At 44.5% G+C, this 18,826-nt stretch overlaps 1 protein-coding gene across 18 annotated transcripts in view; it reads right to left on the bottom strand.

Annotated features, from left to right (window-relative positions):
- Window positions 1–18,826, bottom strand: part of Fgfr2 (fibroblast growth factor receptor 2) — a 99,992-nt gene that overhangs the window by 60,829 nt on the left and 20,337 nt on the right. For 10 of the 18 annotated variants that reach the window (XM_074078183.1, XM_074078177.1, XM_020171786.2 and 7 more), the window contains 3 exons: window positions 14,437–14,703; window positions 13,434–13,511; window positions 2,317–2,486 (listed from right to left, as the gene is read on the bottom strand). In XM_074078183.1, the coding sequence (XP_073934284.1) occupies window positions 2,317–2,486; window positions 13,434–13,511; window positions 14,437–14,703 (515 nt within the window). Of the gene's footprint in view, window positions 1–2,316; window positions 2,487–3,925; window positions 4,034–13,433; window positions 13,512–14,436; window positions 14,704–18,826 lie in introns of those variants that run through there. The other 8 variants (XM_074078186.1, XM_020171791.2, XM_074078187.1 and 5 more) reach the window with 3 other exon arrangements.

Raw genomic sequence — 18,826 nt, 5'->3', positions numbered from 1 at the left:
GCCACTCCCCAGGTCACCCATTCCACTGCCACAGCCTCCTACACCAGAGAAGGTCAAGAACACGAAACAGGCCCTGGTCACCCGCCAGGACACTGCATTCCAAAGGGGCAACACTGTTCTCCGTTTTGATTTTTTGTTTTTCCTAAGTGAAATATACTTTAGATTTTTGTTCCCACCCACTCAAATTCCAGTTTTCTTTCCCTCCAGGAAGGTCTCAAACATGAAACAACAAAAACACTCTTGTCTGTGCATCCTTGGGGGTTAGAGGGTGGCTTTTCCATCATAGGTGCTCTTCATTTAGCAGAATGTTGTCATTAGTAATTAAAACTGCACTGCACCTGTGCAAAATCAAGCAGTATTTCCTCATTAAGCCCCCTTCGTCTTCCCGCATATCTGTAATCACTGATTCCGACTTGTTTAAAAAAAAAAAAAAAAAACTCCTCAGCCATAATAATGATGTGACCCATTTATTTTGAGCCCAGAATCTTTGGAGACTCATGCGCTCTCTTTGTACTTACTCACAAGGCTATCTTAATTGACAGGATTAATTAACCACCAGGATTCTGACCATCATTCTTACACTTAAATTGTAAATTGTCAAAACTGCATCACTTATGTCACTTTTCAGCAAGCATTTCCTGGTTAAACCAATCCCAGGGGGCCATGGTTTTAGTGTTTAACTCTTCCTTCCTAGTCAGCTCCACCTAATGAAATCTGAGTCTGTTTTTTACTTTTAAAAAAATGTAAGGGTCACCCTTCTAATTTTCTTGTACTTGGTCTAAGCACTGAACTAAGAACAAAGGGACAAATCAGCCCCTTTGTCCATCTCCCAGGGAGATGACTGATGGAGTTCAGGGCCAAGTTGCAAAGAGACTCACCAACCAGCAGATCTGCCTGCCTTCCTTCCACACTCAGCTGCCCCTACCTGCTCTTAGACACAGTCACAGGCTCCCCCCACTTTTCTCTGGGTTTTGGCTTTTAAAAATGTTAATTTTTAAAATTTAAAGAAGACAAAAACAAAACCAGCATGCTGGCTCACACCTGTAACTCTAACTACTTGGGTGGTAGAAATTGGGAAGATTGCAGCCAGCCCTGGGAAAAGGCAGTGAGACCCCCATCTCAATCAACAAAAAGCTGGGTGTGCCAGCATATGCCTACAGGTCAAGCTACTCCAGAAACAGGAGGATCACAATCCAGGGCAGGCTGAGGCCCTATTTGAAAAGTAACTAAAGTAAAAAAGGGTTGCGGGCCTCAACCCAAACCTTGATTACAGTCCTGAGAAAGAGACCTAAAGGCAAAGAACCGGCTAGGCCACACCTGGATTCCTGACCCATGGAAACTGTAAGATAGTAAGTAGTGTTTAAAGCCACAACAACTTGAGGCGATGTATCTCGCAGCAATAGGTTACTAATATCCCCATTCCTGGTCCAAATGCACTGAATTTCCTAACAAGGTTTCCTTATGTCCCCTGCCTTTGGAAATTCTTAAAGGTTCCTCCTCCCATACTAAATAATTTAGAGATTCCAAAACACCCTAAATCTTTCTGCCATCCCTTTACCTCCTATTTTCCCAAAGAGCTAACAACACCTCTCCCTGCAAGTCTGCAGGACAGAGCACGCTCTTGTCCCCGGAATGCCAGCTCTCGTGTCTGCCTCCCTACTAGACCAGGGTCACTCTGAGCTCGTACTCTGCCCTCTTTAGTTTCCCCAGAGCCTAGAAGAGTGCCCAGCACAAAGGGTGCTCAATTAATACTTGTCAGTGGCTGAACAAAACTAGGAGCAGTCACAGGATCTTTGGGAGGCACTGCCAAGTTTAAACTCCCCAGCGAATGAGGAAACTAAATTTTGGGGCCTTCCGAGATGCTGCTGAAGATGGAGACCAGCTGTGGTCTTCCAGTGCTCCTGTTACAGTAATATTCCACTCTTCTGTCTCTAAGCCAGCCCACTCACTAGCAATGCAGTCCTGCTCCCACAGATCAACTGCCCTGAAACTTCTCAAATTCTGGCCAATTTAAGTTTTACAGACCATAAAATCATATAGAAAACAGACTCTCAACTTTCGACCTTTTTAGTTATTAAGCTCTCCTTATAGAAAACAAAACAAAACAAAACAGTACAAATCAAATGGGGTTTGCACTTCACAATGGTGTTCAAGCCCAGGGTAATTTTTTAAAAAATATCAAACAGTGACACAATCAATTATGATAATTATTGGTTATTTTAAAACATTCCTTCTAGTTGCTGCCAACTTTGAAGGACTTCAAAAATACACACGAAGAAACTGAAGCCATGCAGTATGTTGAAAGCTTAATCCTACCTTATAGCCTCCAATGCGATGCTCCTGCTTGAACTCTTTGCCATTTTTCAGCCACCTCATCGTGGGCGTTGGATTGCCTCCAGCTGGACAGCGGAACTTGACTGTGTTGGCCGCGGGAACAGCATGCAGCCGTTTCTCCATCTTTTCTGTGTTGGTCCAGTATGGTGCTCCTGAGTTGGAAGACAATATTAAAATGCATGGAGATGGATTGCTTCATCTCACGAGTAAACTCCAAAAAGGTTTGACCGTTTTATTGTGTATGAAAAGGATCTGATAGTTTTTAAATCTTTGGATAATATTTACATTAGGAAAATGTTTTCAGAAGTCTGGTCCAGCTGGCGTAGCAGAAGGTCCCTGGAGGGACTGCTTATTGGTTTATGTCTATTAACAAGGAAAAAAAGCATTTGAGACACCTTTTCACTCTCGCTAGTGGTGCCAGAAAATAATTTCATGTCAGATCATGTTTTAAAATGCTACTTTATACTCACAGTAACAACACATGGAGTAACAACAGCTCAGTCCTCCAAAAATACACCTATTAAGCAAACATCTGCACTCTAGTAAAAACGAGCTGTGTTCAAAAGCCGCATTGATTTACACATCAGAGCTTTTAAAAGTGCCATCAGGCGTAGAAATTCTCAGCCTACTATGATTAAACCATCCAGGAAGGCATCAGTAATTCCTCAGCACTATGACAAACCAAAATCCCATAGCACCAAGTAGATCTTAGTTTTTCACATGCAAGAAAACCTCTTCCCCAATGGCGGCGATGTGCGCCAAAATCCTATCACCACGCCTAAGCTAGTAACAGAAGGTTACCAGTTAAACATTAAATAAAGCCATGCCTCATAGTCATAAATACAAGTGATTTTTTTTAAATTCAAGAAAGGAGGTTTTCAATCCCCAAGAGATGTACCCGTCCACGGCACCGGTCCAGAATACTGCTATAACTCATTCCCATGGGCTGGTGACCACTAATGGCCACGGCTGGCTGAATGCTTATTTGGCAAGCATTACTCTAAGAGCTTTTACATGCTTAAAACATTAATCCCCATGACAATTTATTGAGAAACGCACTATTGTAATCCCTGGTTATAGGAGGGAAACTGAGGCACTGAGAAGTAATTTGCCAGAAGAACTTAAGTCATCTGTCAAAAGCTAAAAAGCTCAGAGTTCAGTTTTCAGACTCACTCTTCCTTGCTTTCCCAGGGGGTTACAGGCCTTGCCCTCAACCACTGGGACATTCAAGACTAGAGACCAGGACCGCCAGCTCAGGCTAAGGACACACTTCCTCCTATAATATTGTCCAGAACTTCCACTGAACTCTTGAGCAGCAATTTTACTTTTTAGGTATATGTTTCTGTCTTAGCAAACTAGTAACCTAAGAGATCTGTCAACAGGTCCTTGAACATTCTGGAAGGTCTACTTGTTACTACGCTCAGTCAGCCGCACATGTGTGCCACAAACCAGAGGTGAAATGTTCCTATTCAGGGGCTCGGTCTCTGATGCATATGTGAAAGTCTCCCCTGCGGGAGGCACAGCATGTTCCCAGGGAAGAGTCACCAAGTGGCCAGACCCTCATGCTACAATGAGCTTCCAAAGCACCTACCCCTGTTGTCATGCATGCTGTACAGGAATTTCCTAACCAAGGCTCATGGGATCTTCTTTACTTATGTATATCCATGGTCACGGTGGTGGGAGGTTTAGGTGGCATCTCCTAAGGGCAAGACTATAGTTGGTCATCACATAGTGCAGAGAGAAACTAGGGAGGGACAAAGAAGGGCAAGAGAAAAGGAAGAATGCTGTCATCTTCCCTTTGAGCCCAACTGCCTTCACAAGGGCAATTTGAGAAGCCACTGACTTTGGGTGTCACTGGTCCATAAACACATCTATTCTTCTGAGTCCACCAGGGAGTACTTGACTTCCATTTGTCACAAGACCCCCAGGGCCTGGCGTATCCTGAAACAATTTCAATAATCTTCCGTTTTAAAAGCTTCTACTTAGAAAAACCCATGACAGCCACAGAAAAACCTCCATTGAGAGCACAAAATAAATAATGAGCTTTGTTGCTACACAAAGACTTTAACAAATCTGACCTAAATGAAAAGCATGCCTCATGCTGTCAGGTGTCTGTACCCAGGTCATTTGTTTAAGTAAACACAATAGCCTATTCACATGAATTAGCTAAATATCAATGTAGTAACTCTTTGAGATAGCATCAATTACGTCTGGGCTGATCCTCTGGAATGGCTTTTCTTTTTTACATAAAAGAAATCACAGATGTGTGCTCACAAACCATTAGGTATGATTTTTATGTTCCTAAGACGTCAGAAGTGGGATTTGACTTAAGGACCTAGGAATGTTGTTCTTTTCCACTCTCACTGGACCAAGCCATCGGTGAGGAGTGCTCCCAGTCACGTGCACTGCACAACCCCAACCTTTGGCAACAGCTCACTGGCAACCAGGGCCTTTGTCCTAGTGCCTAAGGAATAATAGAAAGGCTAGGGTGAAAGAATTTTGCTGGTATTTCTGGCAGGTGGCCACTTCCGTGGGGTGAAGCTTCAATCAACAAAACTACACCTATAAAATCTACTTGTGCAAAATAGACACTAGCCATGCGTCAGGGTGTGGACACATGCTTCTCATCTCAGTCCCAGAGACCCAAGGAGGATGAGGACGCCACAAAAATCTAATCACCAGAGTAGGAACACATCGTCTGCATGGCTATAGCTCGAAACTGAATGTCACAACATTCTCTCAAGCACTGTAAATTGTGACCTAACAGAAAGGGCCGTCAAACCAAGTTGTTCGAGGCACCCTGAACAGTGAGCGGTCACCCCTACCCTCTGCCTGGGCTCCCATTTGTCTGACCAGTTCCACTCTGGTGAGTTCTCACATCACACAGGCCTAACAGCCTTTGTTAACTAAGCCTCTCTTTAAGATGTCAAGCACACACTTTTGAAAAACAAGCATGATGCTGGAAAGAAGAAACTATCTTACTATCTTACAATGACTCCTGATTTAAACTACTTTAAAGGACCTGGATGATCTAGAAAAATAACAATTATATAAGACCAGCCCTACTGTATGTGTTTCCTTCATCTGCAGCCTCATGTCCTCTGTAGACTTTTTTAGTTTTTATTTTTGAGACAAAGTCTTGTGTACCTCAGAATGACCTTGAACTCACTATGGAGCCTAGGCTGGCCTCAAACTCCTGCTCCTCCTACCTCAGCCTCCCAAGTGCTGGGATTACGGGCATTGACCACCACGCCCCACTTTCTACAAACCCTCTCTCCAATATTTTCTGCCATTTTTGCTGTCTAACCATGTGGAAATGCCAAGGTCCTCAAAGAACTACAATGTACCTGCAGAGAAACACGGGCTAAGCACGTCAGACAAGCAAAGATTTAAGGAGGCTTCTTTCCTACCCAGGGTTGGGAGCAGCTTAACAACTTCCATTTGGAGAAGGAACTGGTATATCAAGTTAAAGACCTACAAAAGCAGAGACGACCCTGGTACACAGATTTTAGTCAACCACCATATTTTAAATGAATTGGCAAGCCAAGGACACAATAGGTTCTTAGAAATCAAGTATACAAGCATCAACTTTATATACCTCCCTTGGCATAACCTTAGGGGTATATGAAGAGTGGAATTAAAATCACTTAGAGAGAAGGCTCAGACCTCTGAAGGCATACAAGCAAATTATACTAAGTTACCTGTAAAGTAAATAAGTTAGCCTCCATGACAGGTATGGTCCCCTTCGCTCTTTCTGATGTACTAAGTAGCAAGAAAGCAATGTTCTCTTAATCATTCAGTACTAGTGAAGAGCCAATTAAAAAAAAAAAAAAACTCAGCCATAATAAATAAATAAAATTCTATCCTGCCATTTTTATACTAACACTATTATAGCTACCAGTGATAATGCTAAGTAAGTAGAATTTTATAGAAGTCTCTTACGACGTGGCTTGATTAGGGAGAGATTCATAACCCCACAGAAATGGCCTTCCGAGTACTCCTTCCTTTCCTTACCATCCCCATCACACAGTGAAGGTGCAGCTTTCCTTCTCCAGACTGCTTCTTTGTCCCTGCTGCATGCTTCCACACCAGGTGCCTGACCTGCAAGAGTGGAGCACTAGAGCCTGCAGCCCAAGATGCCTTTAGCCCGTAGGATAGGCACTCGAGCGTGCATGGATGGATGGATGGATGGAGAGATGGCTCAGTGGACAGATGGATGTGGGGAGTGGATGGATAACTGTTAAAAACCTTTAGCTATAAAATGAGGGAGTTGTGATAAGATCCCTTCCTGTCCTAACATTCTCTCTAAGCATGTATGTCGTAGACACAAATCAATTCTGTCCACAAAGGTAGGATTATAGATGAGTTTTTTTTTTTTTTTTGACCCTGCAATTTAAAAGTAATGAAAAACCATAGGGTACTGAGCCTGCCGTATAAAAACCTTTATACATCTCCATATTGACAGCTAAGGTTTAGGATCTACTCTCTGGAACCAAAAAGAGATCACAGCCTAACGTTTTAAGGAAAAAACATGGAATCATATTACAGTGCTGTACCAAAAGACACCTCGTGACCATCTGGCCTAGTGGCTGATGTGATCAACGTCACCCAGAAAGGTTAAGTGATTTGATCAAGGTCACACAGCCAGAGGCCAAGCTAAGGCTAGCCCCAAGTCTCCAGCCCCCTGGGCAGTGCTCCTTCACCCACTCTGAGCTGCCCTATGAACTCTCCCATGGTGATGAGCTCAGAAGCTCAAGACTTACGTGAGCCTTGGCATCTGATGACTGCCAACTGTATTTTTATTGATGCAAAAACAAAAAATAAAAAAGCACAGCCTGTTTCAGCTCCTAGATTAAGTCTCACAACTCCCTAAAGCCCCACTAGGCCTCTGTCTTAAGTCTATAATTAGGGCTTTTAAAAATACCACTAATCAGAACATTCAAATGCTTTGACCCCTGATGGGGAAAAAAGTCACTATCCTTAGTCTGCAGTTCATCTGTTTTCGGTTTGGTGTAAGCTAAGGACACAACGCTAACACAGCATGGGGATGGAGTGAGGTGTGACTCTGTGTGGCTTTGAGGCATTCGATCAGAAACATGTATTTTTGTTTTTTAACCTGGACCAATCACCCAAAAGTGAAATGACTTGGTCCAGGAGGAGGCCAGCTTCCCCGTGGGAATACCCAGGATCTACCTTCAAAGCAAGACCCTCCCGCCAATGACTATGTGGTTTGACAAGGGGGAGGCTGAGAAGGAAAAGCTGTTCAGTCAATCCCATCAGCAGCGTTTGTGATAAAACGCCAGAACCAACTTAGTGATGAGGTTTACATGGGGAAGAATTTCCAAAACCTTAGGAGGCCTGTGTGCTTTGTTCTAGGAACTTCAATCCCAACAAAGAAATCTGCATTTACAAACTTAGATACCATCTCTACCAAGTAAAACTCCCAATTAGAACAAAAGTTAAGCCCTGTTACTATCAGCTAGTCAAACAATGAAATGAATTTGGAAATCTCAGGCCAACTGACTTTCTTCTCCCTATTTACTTCCCAAAAAAACCAAAAAGAAAAAAGAAAATTGCCTTTCTTTCTGGCAGAATATGGGCAACTGGAAGTCTCCACCTCCCCCTTCCCTCAAGCACTCAATACAAAGAACGGTTCCAGCAGCAAGAATGAACGTTTGGTCAATTATGATTTTCCCAAGAACTAATTAAGTAAGTCTGAGGTTCTTCAGAAACATTGATCGACGTACACATAAGCAGGATGTAATAAAAAGTCCCTCCAACAAACAGGCATACATGTCTACTTATATGATAACCTGTTCAGATAGCTCATTCGTAGGAAAGGACGCACTGGCTGAGTTATATTTTCCGATGCTAACAAGCAGACTGAACCTTTCAAAACCCTGGGCCTGGATGCATTTCAAAACTTAGCATGTGAAATTGTAACTTTCTGTCCCAAGAACATGTGGCTCACTGAAGGGCGTGTGCAGCTGCATTATTTCCTGGCAGCTGGGCTTGTCATGATGTCACAGGATTGCTCTACTCGGGGAACGTCTAGCACTGGCAAGGTGTGAGGTCATCAGCCAGTCAGCTGCTCAAACATGACTGGGGAGTACCCTTCTCATCTGTGAGGGAAGAACTTGACTTAGAGGGAGGGAGGGCTCCGAGGCACCAAGTCAGTCCGTGCTGGTTTTCCAATACCTGGGCAGTCACATGTTAACAGATACTGTATTTCAAAAAGGATCTTACGCTCCATAAGTCTGAGAAGGCCTGGAAAAGGACAAAATTAAACAGCTGTTTTACTGTAGAACTTCTCAGAGCTTATATTGTATGCTGTTAGACACCATTCGTCTCCCAGAAAGGGTCACAAGATGCAGTGTTTCCCAAACTTACTTCAAAGTACAACTCACTTTTGATAATTATTCTGAGCTAGGGTTCCCAGGGACATTCTTTGGGAAACACAGGCTCATCTTCTTAATGCACAGACTAGACCTGGCCATGGCTCTGTTTATGAGATCCAGAAAAGATGTACGGGATGCCTGTAATCCCTCAAAATAGTCATTCCACATTCAGGCTCCTTCTGGCCTTGAAGAAGCAAACAGTCTACTGGGAGAAAGCAGACCTGATGCTAAGACCCATGGCGAGGAGGCTGCGAGTGTGAACAAGGAAGCGCCCTGCACAGGAGCCCATGGTAGAGCTAGCTGGGTGAGACGGTCAGAGCAAAGAGCACCCTGAATTCTGAGACACATTTGTGTAAAAATCAAATAAGACCTTCATATTAATCATACCAGTTTCTTAGCCAGAATTGAGCAATCCTGTCTTAATTCCCTTTATTCTTCTTCCAGTGCTAGGAATCAAACCCAACACCCTGCCTAATTCTTGTTATCTTTGTCCTTATAGTTGGTGTTTTCTGCACTCTATCCAGCATTGACCCACCAAAATTAGATAAAAAGTAATCTAACATACTGGCAGAAAGAATGGCCTGCGATATATTTTTCAAGTCACCTGATCAAGAACTAAAATACAATGTCTTAATTCAAAAAGAAAAGAAAAAAAAAAAATCTCCCCGGCAAAGCCAAAACCGTTGCTGTGAACACAGGGTCACAGGCACATCGTCAGACAAACATTCAAGCACACCCCTGTGACCCTTCCAGACAATCACAAGGCACCAAAGGAGTCAGTGTGACACGTGGGTGTTTACAAGTGGTTGAAAATGCAAAGAATTCGGTGCTTCTGCAATTTTCCCTAGTAATCAGGTCAAGCATTTGACACTTGAGGTGGCAAAAAATTGTTCTAATGGCAACATCCCCTTTCCTGCCCTGCCAATTACCCCAGCCATGGCATTCCTCTGTCCACACTGGCCACAGCTGCTTAATCTCAGCCGCTCCAGACTGCACCTGTGAATCAGGCAGGCCTAATCACAGTAACAGATGGCAGAGGCCAAGTAGCCAGCTAAGAGCTGCTATCACTTTAAATAGTATCTAATGTTTCACAGGCACCAAACACAGGCTCCTCCCGACAGCACTATCTGCCTGGTACAGCTAACACCAGCTTTTAATCGCTGCACAGCATCCATCTCAGGGGCAGAGTTGGTGTCATTCGAGAGCTAATTACCAAGAGCTCTGGTTGCAAGGCGAAAGCATGGCAAATGCTCCCTTGGCCGGCACCCGTTAACACCGTGCCCTTCTGCACAGTGCTGGGCAGCCCAGCCAGTGGGCATAAGCAAAGCCCTGAGGCCCACAGCAGGTGAGTGCCAGAGCATCAGAGGGGGCTTCTGCTCACTCATCCTGGTCGTTCCATCCCCGAGACCCGCCGTGGTACTTTGTGACTTCATGTGGACTCTTGGGATTGTGCTATCCGGCAGGGTTCTTGCCCACCAGGACACAACATTTCCGAGACATGCCAAGTGGACGGAACTGATGTCCCGATCAACAGGGGTGGTACCCACATGCAGTATCACCTCAGAGCTGTAAACAGCTGTCCCAACATTACTCCACCCTTCTGTGACCTGAGATGGCCACAGGCCGGTGCTGGACTCGCAGCTCTGCCTCCTGCTCATGAGTCACATTTTAGATCAATACTAGGGAAGGTGTTCTCTCCACCTTATTGGGTTACCGGTGGCCTTGACTGAGCACAGAGCCTGCCACAGCCAGTCCTCCACTCCTTGGCCTCCAGCTTCAGGCCAGAGCCAAAGAACTGCACTTCAGTACTCAGTATTAAATAATAACCCGCTTAGAAGACTGGTAGAAATCACAGAAGACCTTCGCTCACCCTATTACGCTGTTTCATGAGCAAGATGGCTAATGGGGTGATGTCCCCGTGTACATCCCTAAGCCAGGGGCTCCCACACTTTGGGGTGTATCTGAATTGCCCCCAGAGCTTCTAATTCAATGGAGATGAGGAGGCTAAGGAAGGGCCTGAGACTTTTCATTTCTGACAGGTTTCCAGAAGATATTGACACTGCTGGTCCAGGAGACCCACTTGGAGAACCACTGTCCTAAGCTTCCTCTTACCTCAAAGTAAAAACTACCTTTTTGGGTTTTTTTAATTGGCAGAACTGGGGGTGGGGTGGGGGTGAGCTCAAGGAATTGCGCTTTTTAGGCAGGTACTCTATACCACTTGAGCCACACTTACAGCCCCAAAGTAAAAACTACTTAAACCCGACTATTTTCCTTTTTGACCAAGCTGCTGGAAGACTCAGGGGCAAAGCCAAATCTTAAGTAACATATCTATTTTCTCTTCTTCCTTTAAAAAGCCTTAGGCTAAATGATCTTTTCAACAAACAGTACAGAAACAACTGGACATTCACAGGCAAAAAAAAAAATTAATTTACATACTTTATTAAAAAAATAACCTGAACTATATCACAATTGTGATCTAAATGTAAGACAAAAAACTATAAAACAATTAGGAGATCAACCTAGAGAAGACCTTGACCTTGGGTTTGCTGGTGATTTTCTAGATATCATGCCAAAGGCACAATATATGAAAGAATTGATAAACTGGACTTCATACAAATTTAAAATTTTTTTGCTCTGTGACTCACTGACAAAAGAATGAAAAGATAAGCCAGGGACTAGAAGAAATATTTGCAAAAAACCAATAAAGGACTGTTATCCAAAATATACAAAGAATTCTTAAAGCTGAATAAAAAAAACCAATTAAAAAATTAGCCAAAGGCCTTAATAGACACCTCTTCACCAAAGAAGACAGCAGTGCTTCACATCCTATGGCATGAAGGAAATGCAAATTAAGAAACCACTACACACCTACCAGAATGGCCAAACCATTCTGACACCAGTGCTGTAGTGGGTACGGAGTGACAGGAATTCTCATTCGTGGCTGCTGGGGACGCAAAGTGGCACAGCCACTTTGGCAGTTTGATAGCTTCCTGCAAAGTTGATCATACTCTTACCATGTCATTCAACAACCACACTCCCAGGTGTTCACCAGAACAGATAAAAATTTACAGATGAACCAAAACCTGAGCACAAACTTGGAAGCAACCAAGCTTCAATGGGTGGAAGCGGGCATAAATAATCCATAATACATACAACTATGGAAGAGTATTCAGTGCTAAAAAAAAAAAAAAAGATGAGCTATCATGCCCTGAAAGACAAAGAAATGTGTATTACAAATGCAAGAGGCCAATCTGAAATAAAGCTACCGAGTGGATGATTCTGGAAGAGGCCAAGCTACGGAGACAGTAAAGAGGTTAGTGGTTGCCAGGAGTTAGTGGGAGGGAAAGAAAGGTGAACAAGTAGCACACAGGAGATACCTAGACCAGTAAGACTACTCTGTATTGGACACATGTCATCATGTATTTCTCCAAATCCACAGAATGTACAACACAAAAGTGAACCTGATGTAAACTCTAGACTTTGGGCTACCATGATTTGTCAGACTAGGTTCATTAACTGTAGTAAGTGTACCACACTCTGGTAGAGACGTTGTAACAGAAGAAACTGCAAGGGTGAAGAAATCTTTGTACTTTCCTCTTTGCTTTGCTGTGAACCTAAAGCTGCTCTAAAAAATCCTGTTCTTAAATCAGTGGGCCTATTTTAAATAACTAATTGTCTTCTTACTTAAGTCTCATTGAAATTCACTTAATTGACAAAAATCCCTCTGAGAAAACACAGAACATACCAAATAAGCCAAGAATCCCAGCTACTATCACTCTGGGAATATTCCAGCCATGTCGTTACAGAACAGAACTAAACTAATGCTGTGTTTTATTTTCTTTGTGCAACAAACATTCACAAGTACTCAGTCTTCTGAGCACTGTACAACTATTATCTCTTTTAATCCTCATAACAATCCAGAACATATTAATATTATTCCCAATTTACAACTGAAGAAACTGAGGCACAGAAGTTAAAGGAGCAACTGAGAAGAGTTTTGTGAAGTCAAACTCAAACCCTGACTGCCCAGCTCCAAGAGGCAGTCACATTCTTACCCACCAAGTCAACGGCCTTGAGTGCTGGAACTCAATGTCCATAGCCTCATGAGTAAGCAACAACACTTGGCCCCTTTCCCATCACTGTCTTCAAAGTAAGGTGAGCTTCCCTTATTTCCTTCCACGCAGCAGGAGGCACATATAGTAAAGGTCTGAGTTTTGGACGAAGTCATTCCTTTTTTTAAGCTCTGCAGTGTAAGATGTTTACCATGAGGTACCACAACTGCCCTTGCCCCCTACTGTGACAACCAAAATTGCTAAATGTCCCAGAGACATGGGGACAGGCGAGACTCATTGGTTTAGGCCAAGTCTGATGAGTGGTTATGAAGAATACCCAGGATGGCACATGGTTCTACCACTGGTAGGCCTCTGAACAGAGAGAAAGCAAAGGAAAATGGAAATCCAAGAAAAGTAGTAACTGCTTTACAAAGAGAGCTACTGACACGAGAAGAAAAGACAAGTGACAGCAAAGGGTGGACAGCAAGACTGGTTTATTCTCAGATTGGAAAGTTGGGACAGTGGACACAGTGGGGAACAGAGAGGGCTGTGGAACACAGCATGGCAGTGCCAAGGATTAGACAGAGGACAGGTGACAGGACTCTCACACTCCTCTCTCCGGGCACCTTCAGAGGTGACGGTTACTTACTCTTGTTGTTACTGTTCTCACTGACAAAATCTTCGGAGCCATCTGTGTCATCCTCGTCATCTCCGGACGAGATGGCATCTGTATTGAAAAGAACAAAGCCATGGATGTGTTTGTGCAAAGCCAAAGATCACAAAGTCTTCCACTGAGCCACCAAGAGAGCCTGGGACAGGGTTTAGTTAGGATGACCTTACTGGCCTGAAGTGGCTCGGTGGGGACAGTGGGTCTCTATTGTAACTCTCAATGTTTTCTGCTTTCACATTATTTAAACATGCCATAAAACTGGACATACTGGAACTGAATGTTAAGTTTCAAACAGTATTCACGACCCTGACAATGCTTTTTTCTTCAACATAACTTTTCAGCATCTGGGGTCCCTTTTAAAAGAGAGGAATTAGACTCTAACAAAACTGAGCTTCTGTGTGATCCTCTGATTATCAACTAACATTCTTACAGCAGAACTTTAAACTTGGCCACAAAGTGGGCCTACTTGGTCCCTCACTGCATGGAAGGTTAAGTCAAGGAGAGAAACTCAAATCTTTAAATACAGCAATCATAAATCTCAGGTTTCCAAGTTTCAATCCTATATTCAAAATGCCAAGGATACTGGTGGCATGGGGTTGGGGTGAGGGGGGCACTCTGTTTTTACATCAAAAGTGTGCTATCCTAAGAAAATGTTACTAGTCACATGAGATCTCTGTCATTTGTAATAACTAGCTGGCATCTCTGGTACACCAGAGATCCTGAGGAAGAATTTTAAAAATACATTAGCCAGGTACACTGGCACACACCTATAGTCTCAGCACTTAGGAGGCTGAGGCAGGAGGATCACTTGAATCCAGGAGTTCAAGACACCCCCCATCTCAATGAATAAATTAATGAAAACCCTAAAGTGTATATTCCTGGCAGCCAATGAGATCTCAGTATGATTTCACTTGGCCAAAAAAATTTTAACCAGAAAATGGTTACAAAAAAGAAAGAACGTGATGCTCGCAGGCCAACTCACCTGTGACATTGACCATGAAGTACCAAGTTTCACTGTCTACAGTCCTAGCAGCAGTACAAGCATAGAGGCCGGAGTCTCTAGGTGTGGCGCCTTTTATCTGCAAGTACTCCCCAATAAGCACTGTCCTATTGCCGGGCCCCAAGTGTACCCCATTCTTAGTCCAACTGATCACGGCAGCATCTTTCAACAGGCAGCGCAACTCTAGTGACTCCCCTGGCGCGGCCACGTAAACTTCAGGTTGAGAGATTTGGTATTTGGTTGGTGGCTCTGCAGAAAGGTGGGAGAGAGAAGACAGTGATAGATGGGAAGGAGGGAGGCGAGAGAAGGTCCAACAAAGGTCAGTGGAGGCCACTTCATTCCCAGAAGCTGTTCTTGCTTTGCAAATGGCCCCAGGAGGTTTCTATCCATCTCTCCCCGCATTCCAGGAAGCCAGGAAAGCAGTCTGGCTCAGGGTAGACCTACTAAGCATCGAAAACAGCGTTCAAAGGAAGCACTGAACAAAGCTGTCCTGTCCTGGCTTCCACAAACCATAAGGCTTTAAAATCAACCAAAACCCAGCATGAAAGGATATTCCACAAGACAGTGTTTAAGTCAATTGTCAACCAAAGTCTGCACATACAGTAAGTCCTATGAAATTCCACTGCTGTGGTACTTTTTATTGATTAGAACACAGTTATACAAATTTGTCCACCCAACATGAGTGTGTCGCACACATACACGCATGCACACTTACCTATTTATGTATGCTATACTGGCCTGTTGTAACAAAACCAAGTTTCTTAATACGAAATGTCTCACAGGGAACAATGGACACAACTACAAAACCTTTTGCCTTTTGAAGTTTTCCTGAGCTCTCAGCTACATGTTGTTCAGGAGACTTAGTTCTGTGCTGGGTGAGCTGCGATATGCTATTTTTCTAACAACGATAGGAGCCTGGAGGACTTAACACCAAAAACTAAAAGAACTAATGCTCCGGCAAGCAAGAGGTGGCAGACCCTAAAGCCAGGCTGGGGAGCTCTGTCCAATCCATGACACAAAGCCAGATCCACCCTGCCCACCAGTCCCACCACACATGCCCAGAGTCCCACGGCCTCTTCAGCCACCCCCACCTCTCATCTGTAGGGACACCCCTTCCTTATGTCTGTTCAACCCAACTCATCCCTCAAGGTCCAAATCAAGCAGCACCCTCCATGAGGCACTGCCCTGCACCAGTCACCTGGCCAGAGTGAAGTGGTCCCTACCTCCAAAGTACATCGAACCACTTCCCCAGCTCATGGGACAGACATATTTCTTGTGGATGTGCTCTGCCTCCCTAAGGAGAAAGCACCCAGAAAGAGGGCTCAGGTTTGTGGGTCTTTGTGTCTCCCACTTCCACCCTAGGGTATATTTGGCAAACAGGGAATGTAGCAACACTGACCATCATTATAGTCCTCAAATACACAAGCCAGGATGGGACCCAAGAGACTCCAAGCACACAACTTCTCCCCGGAGAGATGGCAGGAAGCCAGTGACCTTTAAGGAACACAGCAGAGCTGCACTGGGCTGGCCATGAGGGTCCGTGAAGCAGGCTTTCATCCCCAGTGAGAGCTGTGAATGGTACTCAGAGTCCCAGGCCCACAAAGCACAAAGCTTCCTTCCCGGCAGTGGGACAGCTCCAAATCTGAACAGCAGCATCACAAGGCAACTGTTTTGTCCAGAACCCACTGCAAAGGACAAATCTCCCACATGACTGAAATAAAGTCAATTCATGTTTCAGTTCCCTTGTTTAAGCAATCACCCTCTATCACCATCACCAACAGTCAACATGGAGGGCTCAATGCTTTCCAGAAGGGCCTCCCCTCCAAAGGTACCCAAGCCAAGATGGGCCCAGTTGTCAAATAGTACATGAACACAAAGACATTAACACACAAAAGGAAGAAAACAAGGTTGAACTGAACATGGACAAACACAAGGGCAGAAAGAAAGCCCAACTGACTACCAGCTTATGCTTGAAAAGTTTGTTTTTCTCACTCAACAACTATTTATTGAACACCTACCATGGGCCACAATCTGCTCTGGATGCTCAGGAAGCAACAAGAGACAAGACAGAGATACTGCCCTTGAGGAGCTTCCATTGTGAGGGGCAGTGGGAAACAGAAAATCCAGAAGAACAAAATGTATAAGGTGGTCTTCATGTGAGGAAGAAGAGCCCAGCCAAAACTGGTGGGTGAAGTCTGGATCCTCAGCCAGAGCTGGCAAACTATGCCCAGGGGCCAAACCGGCCTCAGCTTGCTTTTGTAAACAATCTTTTCTTGGAGCAGGGCCATACTCTTTGGTTTATGTATTGTCTGGGGCTGCATTTGTGTTACGAGGGCGGAGCTGAATAGTTGCAACAGACACCCTGAGGCCTCAGGCCTAAAACATTTCCAGTCTTGCCTTTGCAGAGCAAAGAGATTTTACCTCCTGCTACGTGCAGTGATGGGATATGTCTCCTCTAAAGAGGAGAAGCCAGGTAAGCTGAGAAGGAAAGGACAAAGTGAAGTTAGGAAGGCATAGCAGCCAGACGTGGTGACTCACGCCTCTAATCCTAACTACTCAGGAGGCTGAAATCAGGAGGATTGTGCTTTGAGGCAAACCTGGGCAAAAAAGCTAGTGAGCCCTCCATTTCAACCAATAAAAAGCTGGGCATGGTGGCGTGTGTTTGTCATTCCAGCAACTCAGGAAGTAGGAGGATCACAGTCCACATTGGCCTGGACATAAACAAGAGACCTTATTCAAAAACTGCCTAAAGCAAAAAGGGCTATAGGCATGGTTCAAGTGTGAGAGCGCCTGCCTAGCAAGCATGAGGCCCTGAGTTCAAACCCATAAAAGAAAAAAAAGGAAAAAGGAAAGATATAGGGAATTTGGTTGGAAGATTCTCACAACAGGTCTCCTGAGGCTGTATAAGTCATGAGGCAGCTGAATTGAGTGACTTAAAAAAAAAAAAAAAAAACTTTGAAGTCTGGATCCTGAACAGAAAAGGGAGAAGAGGAGAAATAAGGGAGGAGGGATTCAAATTGGCTCCAAATCTCAGACCATCTGTCACTCCTTTCCCAGCATCCTAGAGCCACAGATTCACACAACATTAGAACCAATGGGGCCCTAAAGGCTACCCCATCCAACTTCTTTTACAGCTGGGTAAGAGCAGATGTCATTCAGGTCCCATGTCTTCAACAATTATTGAAACAGCACCCACGATGTTGGAATGTTATGCTGGATTCATCTAGGTCATAAAATAATATTTATTATGGCCACGATACATGATCAGCAAGACATCAGGAATGTTCTGGAATTTGCTTTCCTGAGCCACACTTGATCCTCAAAGATTACTGAGCAGGTAGGCAGGTGAGCAGAGCACTTGCTCATCAGGGAGGGCAAATGGAACCCTACAGCCCACCTACTTCTGTCCTGCCCTTCCCATAAGGAGAAGCCAGGTGGGTCCCTATTCCATGCAGAAGGTGCTCAGACTATGTGGTGGGGGGAGGTGGGAGATGAGTGTGATATTTGCAATTGTGATGCAGGCAACCCTCTCCGCACAAAGGTAGAGCTGTGACTTCTCTGTTTTGAAAGGAAGCATTTTCCCTGAGAAGCCCTTCCTCCACATGCAATTGATGAACCACAAAGTCATGCTGAAGCCACTGGTCTACTGTCACCACCAACACAGCACTGTTGTAGCAGGAGGAACACAGGACAGTGAACGCTCACAAAGGAGGCTCATCTTGGTTGGGAATGGACGCAAAGGATGCTTGGTAAATGGGAGCTGCCCTAGGTGCAAAGAGGAGGCGCTCCTACTCCTCTCTGCCCTGCAGAACCTCTCAGGCACAGGGTTCCCAACTGCTGGGGAGCAGGAATCCCCAAATATGCAGTCAACCAACATGAACTTAAGCTTCCAGCTACAACCCAATGAGTCAATGACAGTCACTGCACTGTCACTCTTCTAAACTGAAGATGTTCACTGTGACCCCAAATACCACCATGTTCCCGGGACAATCAGAGAACATCTAGACCATCTCCAGACCAGTCCATGGACAGTGAAGGTGACTTGATGTACTAAAAATAGATCTTACTTCCAGTAAAACTAAGTCATCCAGTTTCCAACGAGATGAGTAGTTTCCAGGACAGCAAAATATGGTCCTCAAATACATCCATAAGATAATGACCTTCATCCATGCAATCAAGCATTCTGACTTCAAAGCCTTCAACCAGTGATCACTGCCTTGGTTAAACGCAGATCACAGCCCCCCCCCCGTTTTTGCTCCCCACAGGGCTCAGTTCACAAAAGGCCATGCCTGCTTGGGTCAGCAGTGTATGTAGTACCAATGCAGTCAATCTTCCGTCCTTAGAGAAGTGCAGGCACAGGCTAGGTAGGGAG

The sequence above is a fragment of the Castor canadensis genome, chromosome 7 (assembly GCF_047511655.1).
Source record: "Castor canadensis chromosome 7, mCasCan1.hap1v2, whole genome shotgun sequence".
In the NCBI taxonomy this organism is placed as follows: domain Eukaryota; kingdom Metazoa; phylum Chordata; class Mammalia; order Rodentia; family Castoridae; genus Castor; species Castor canadensis.
This window is presented reverse-complemented; position numbering and strand designations above follow the sequence as displayed.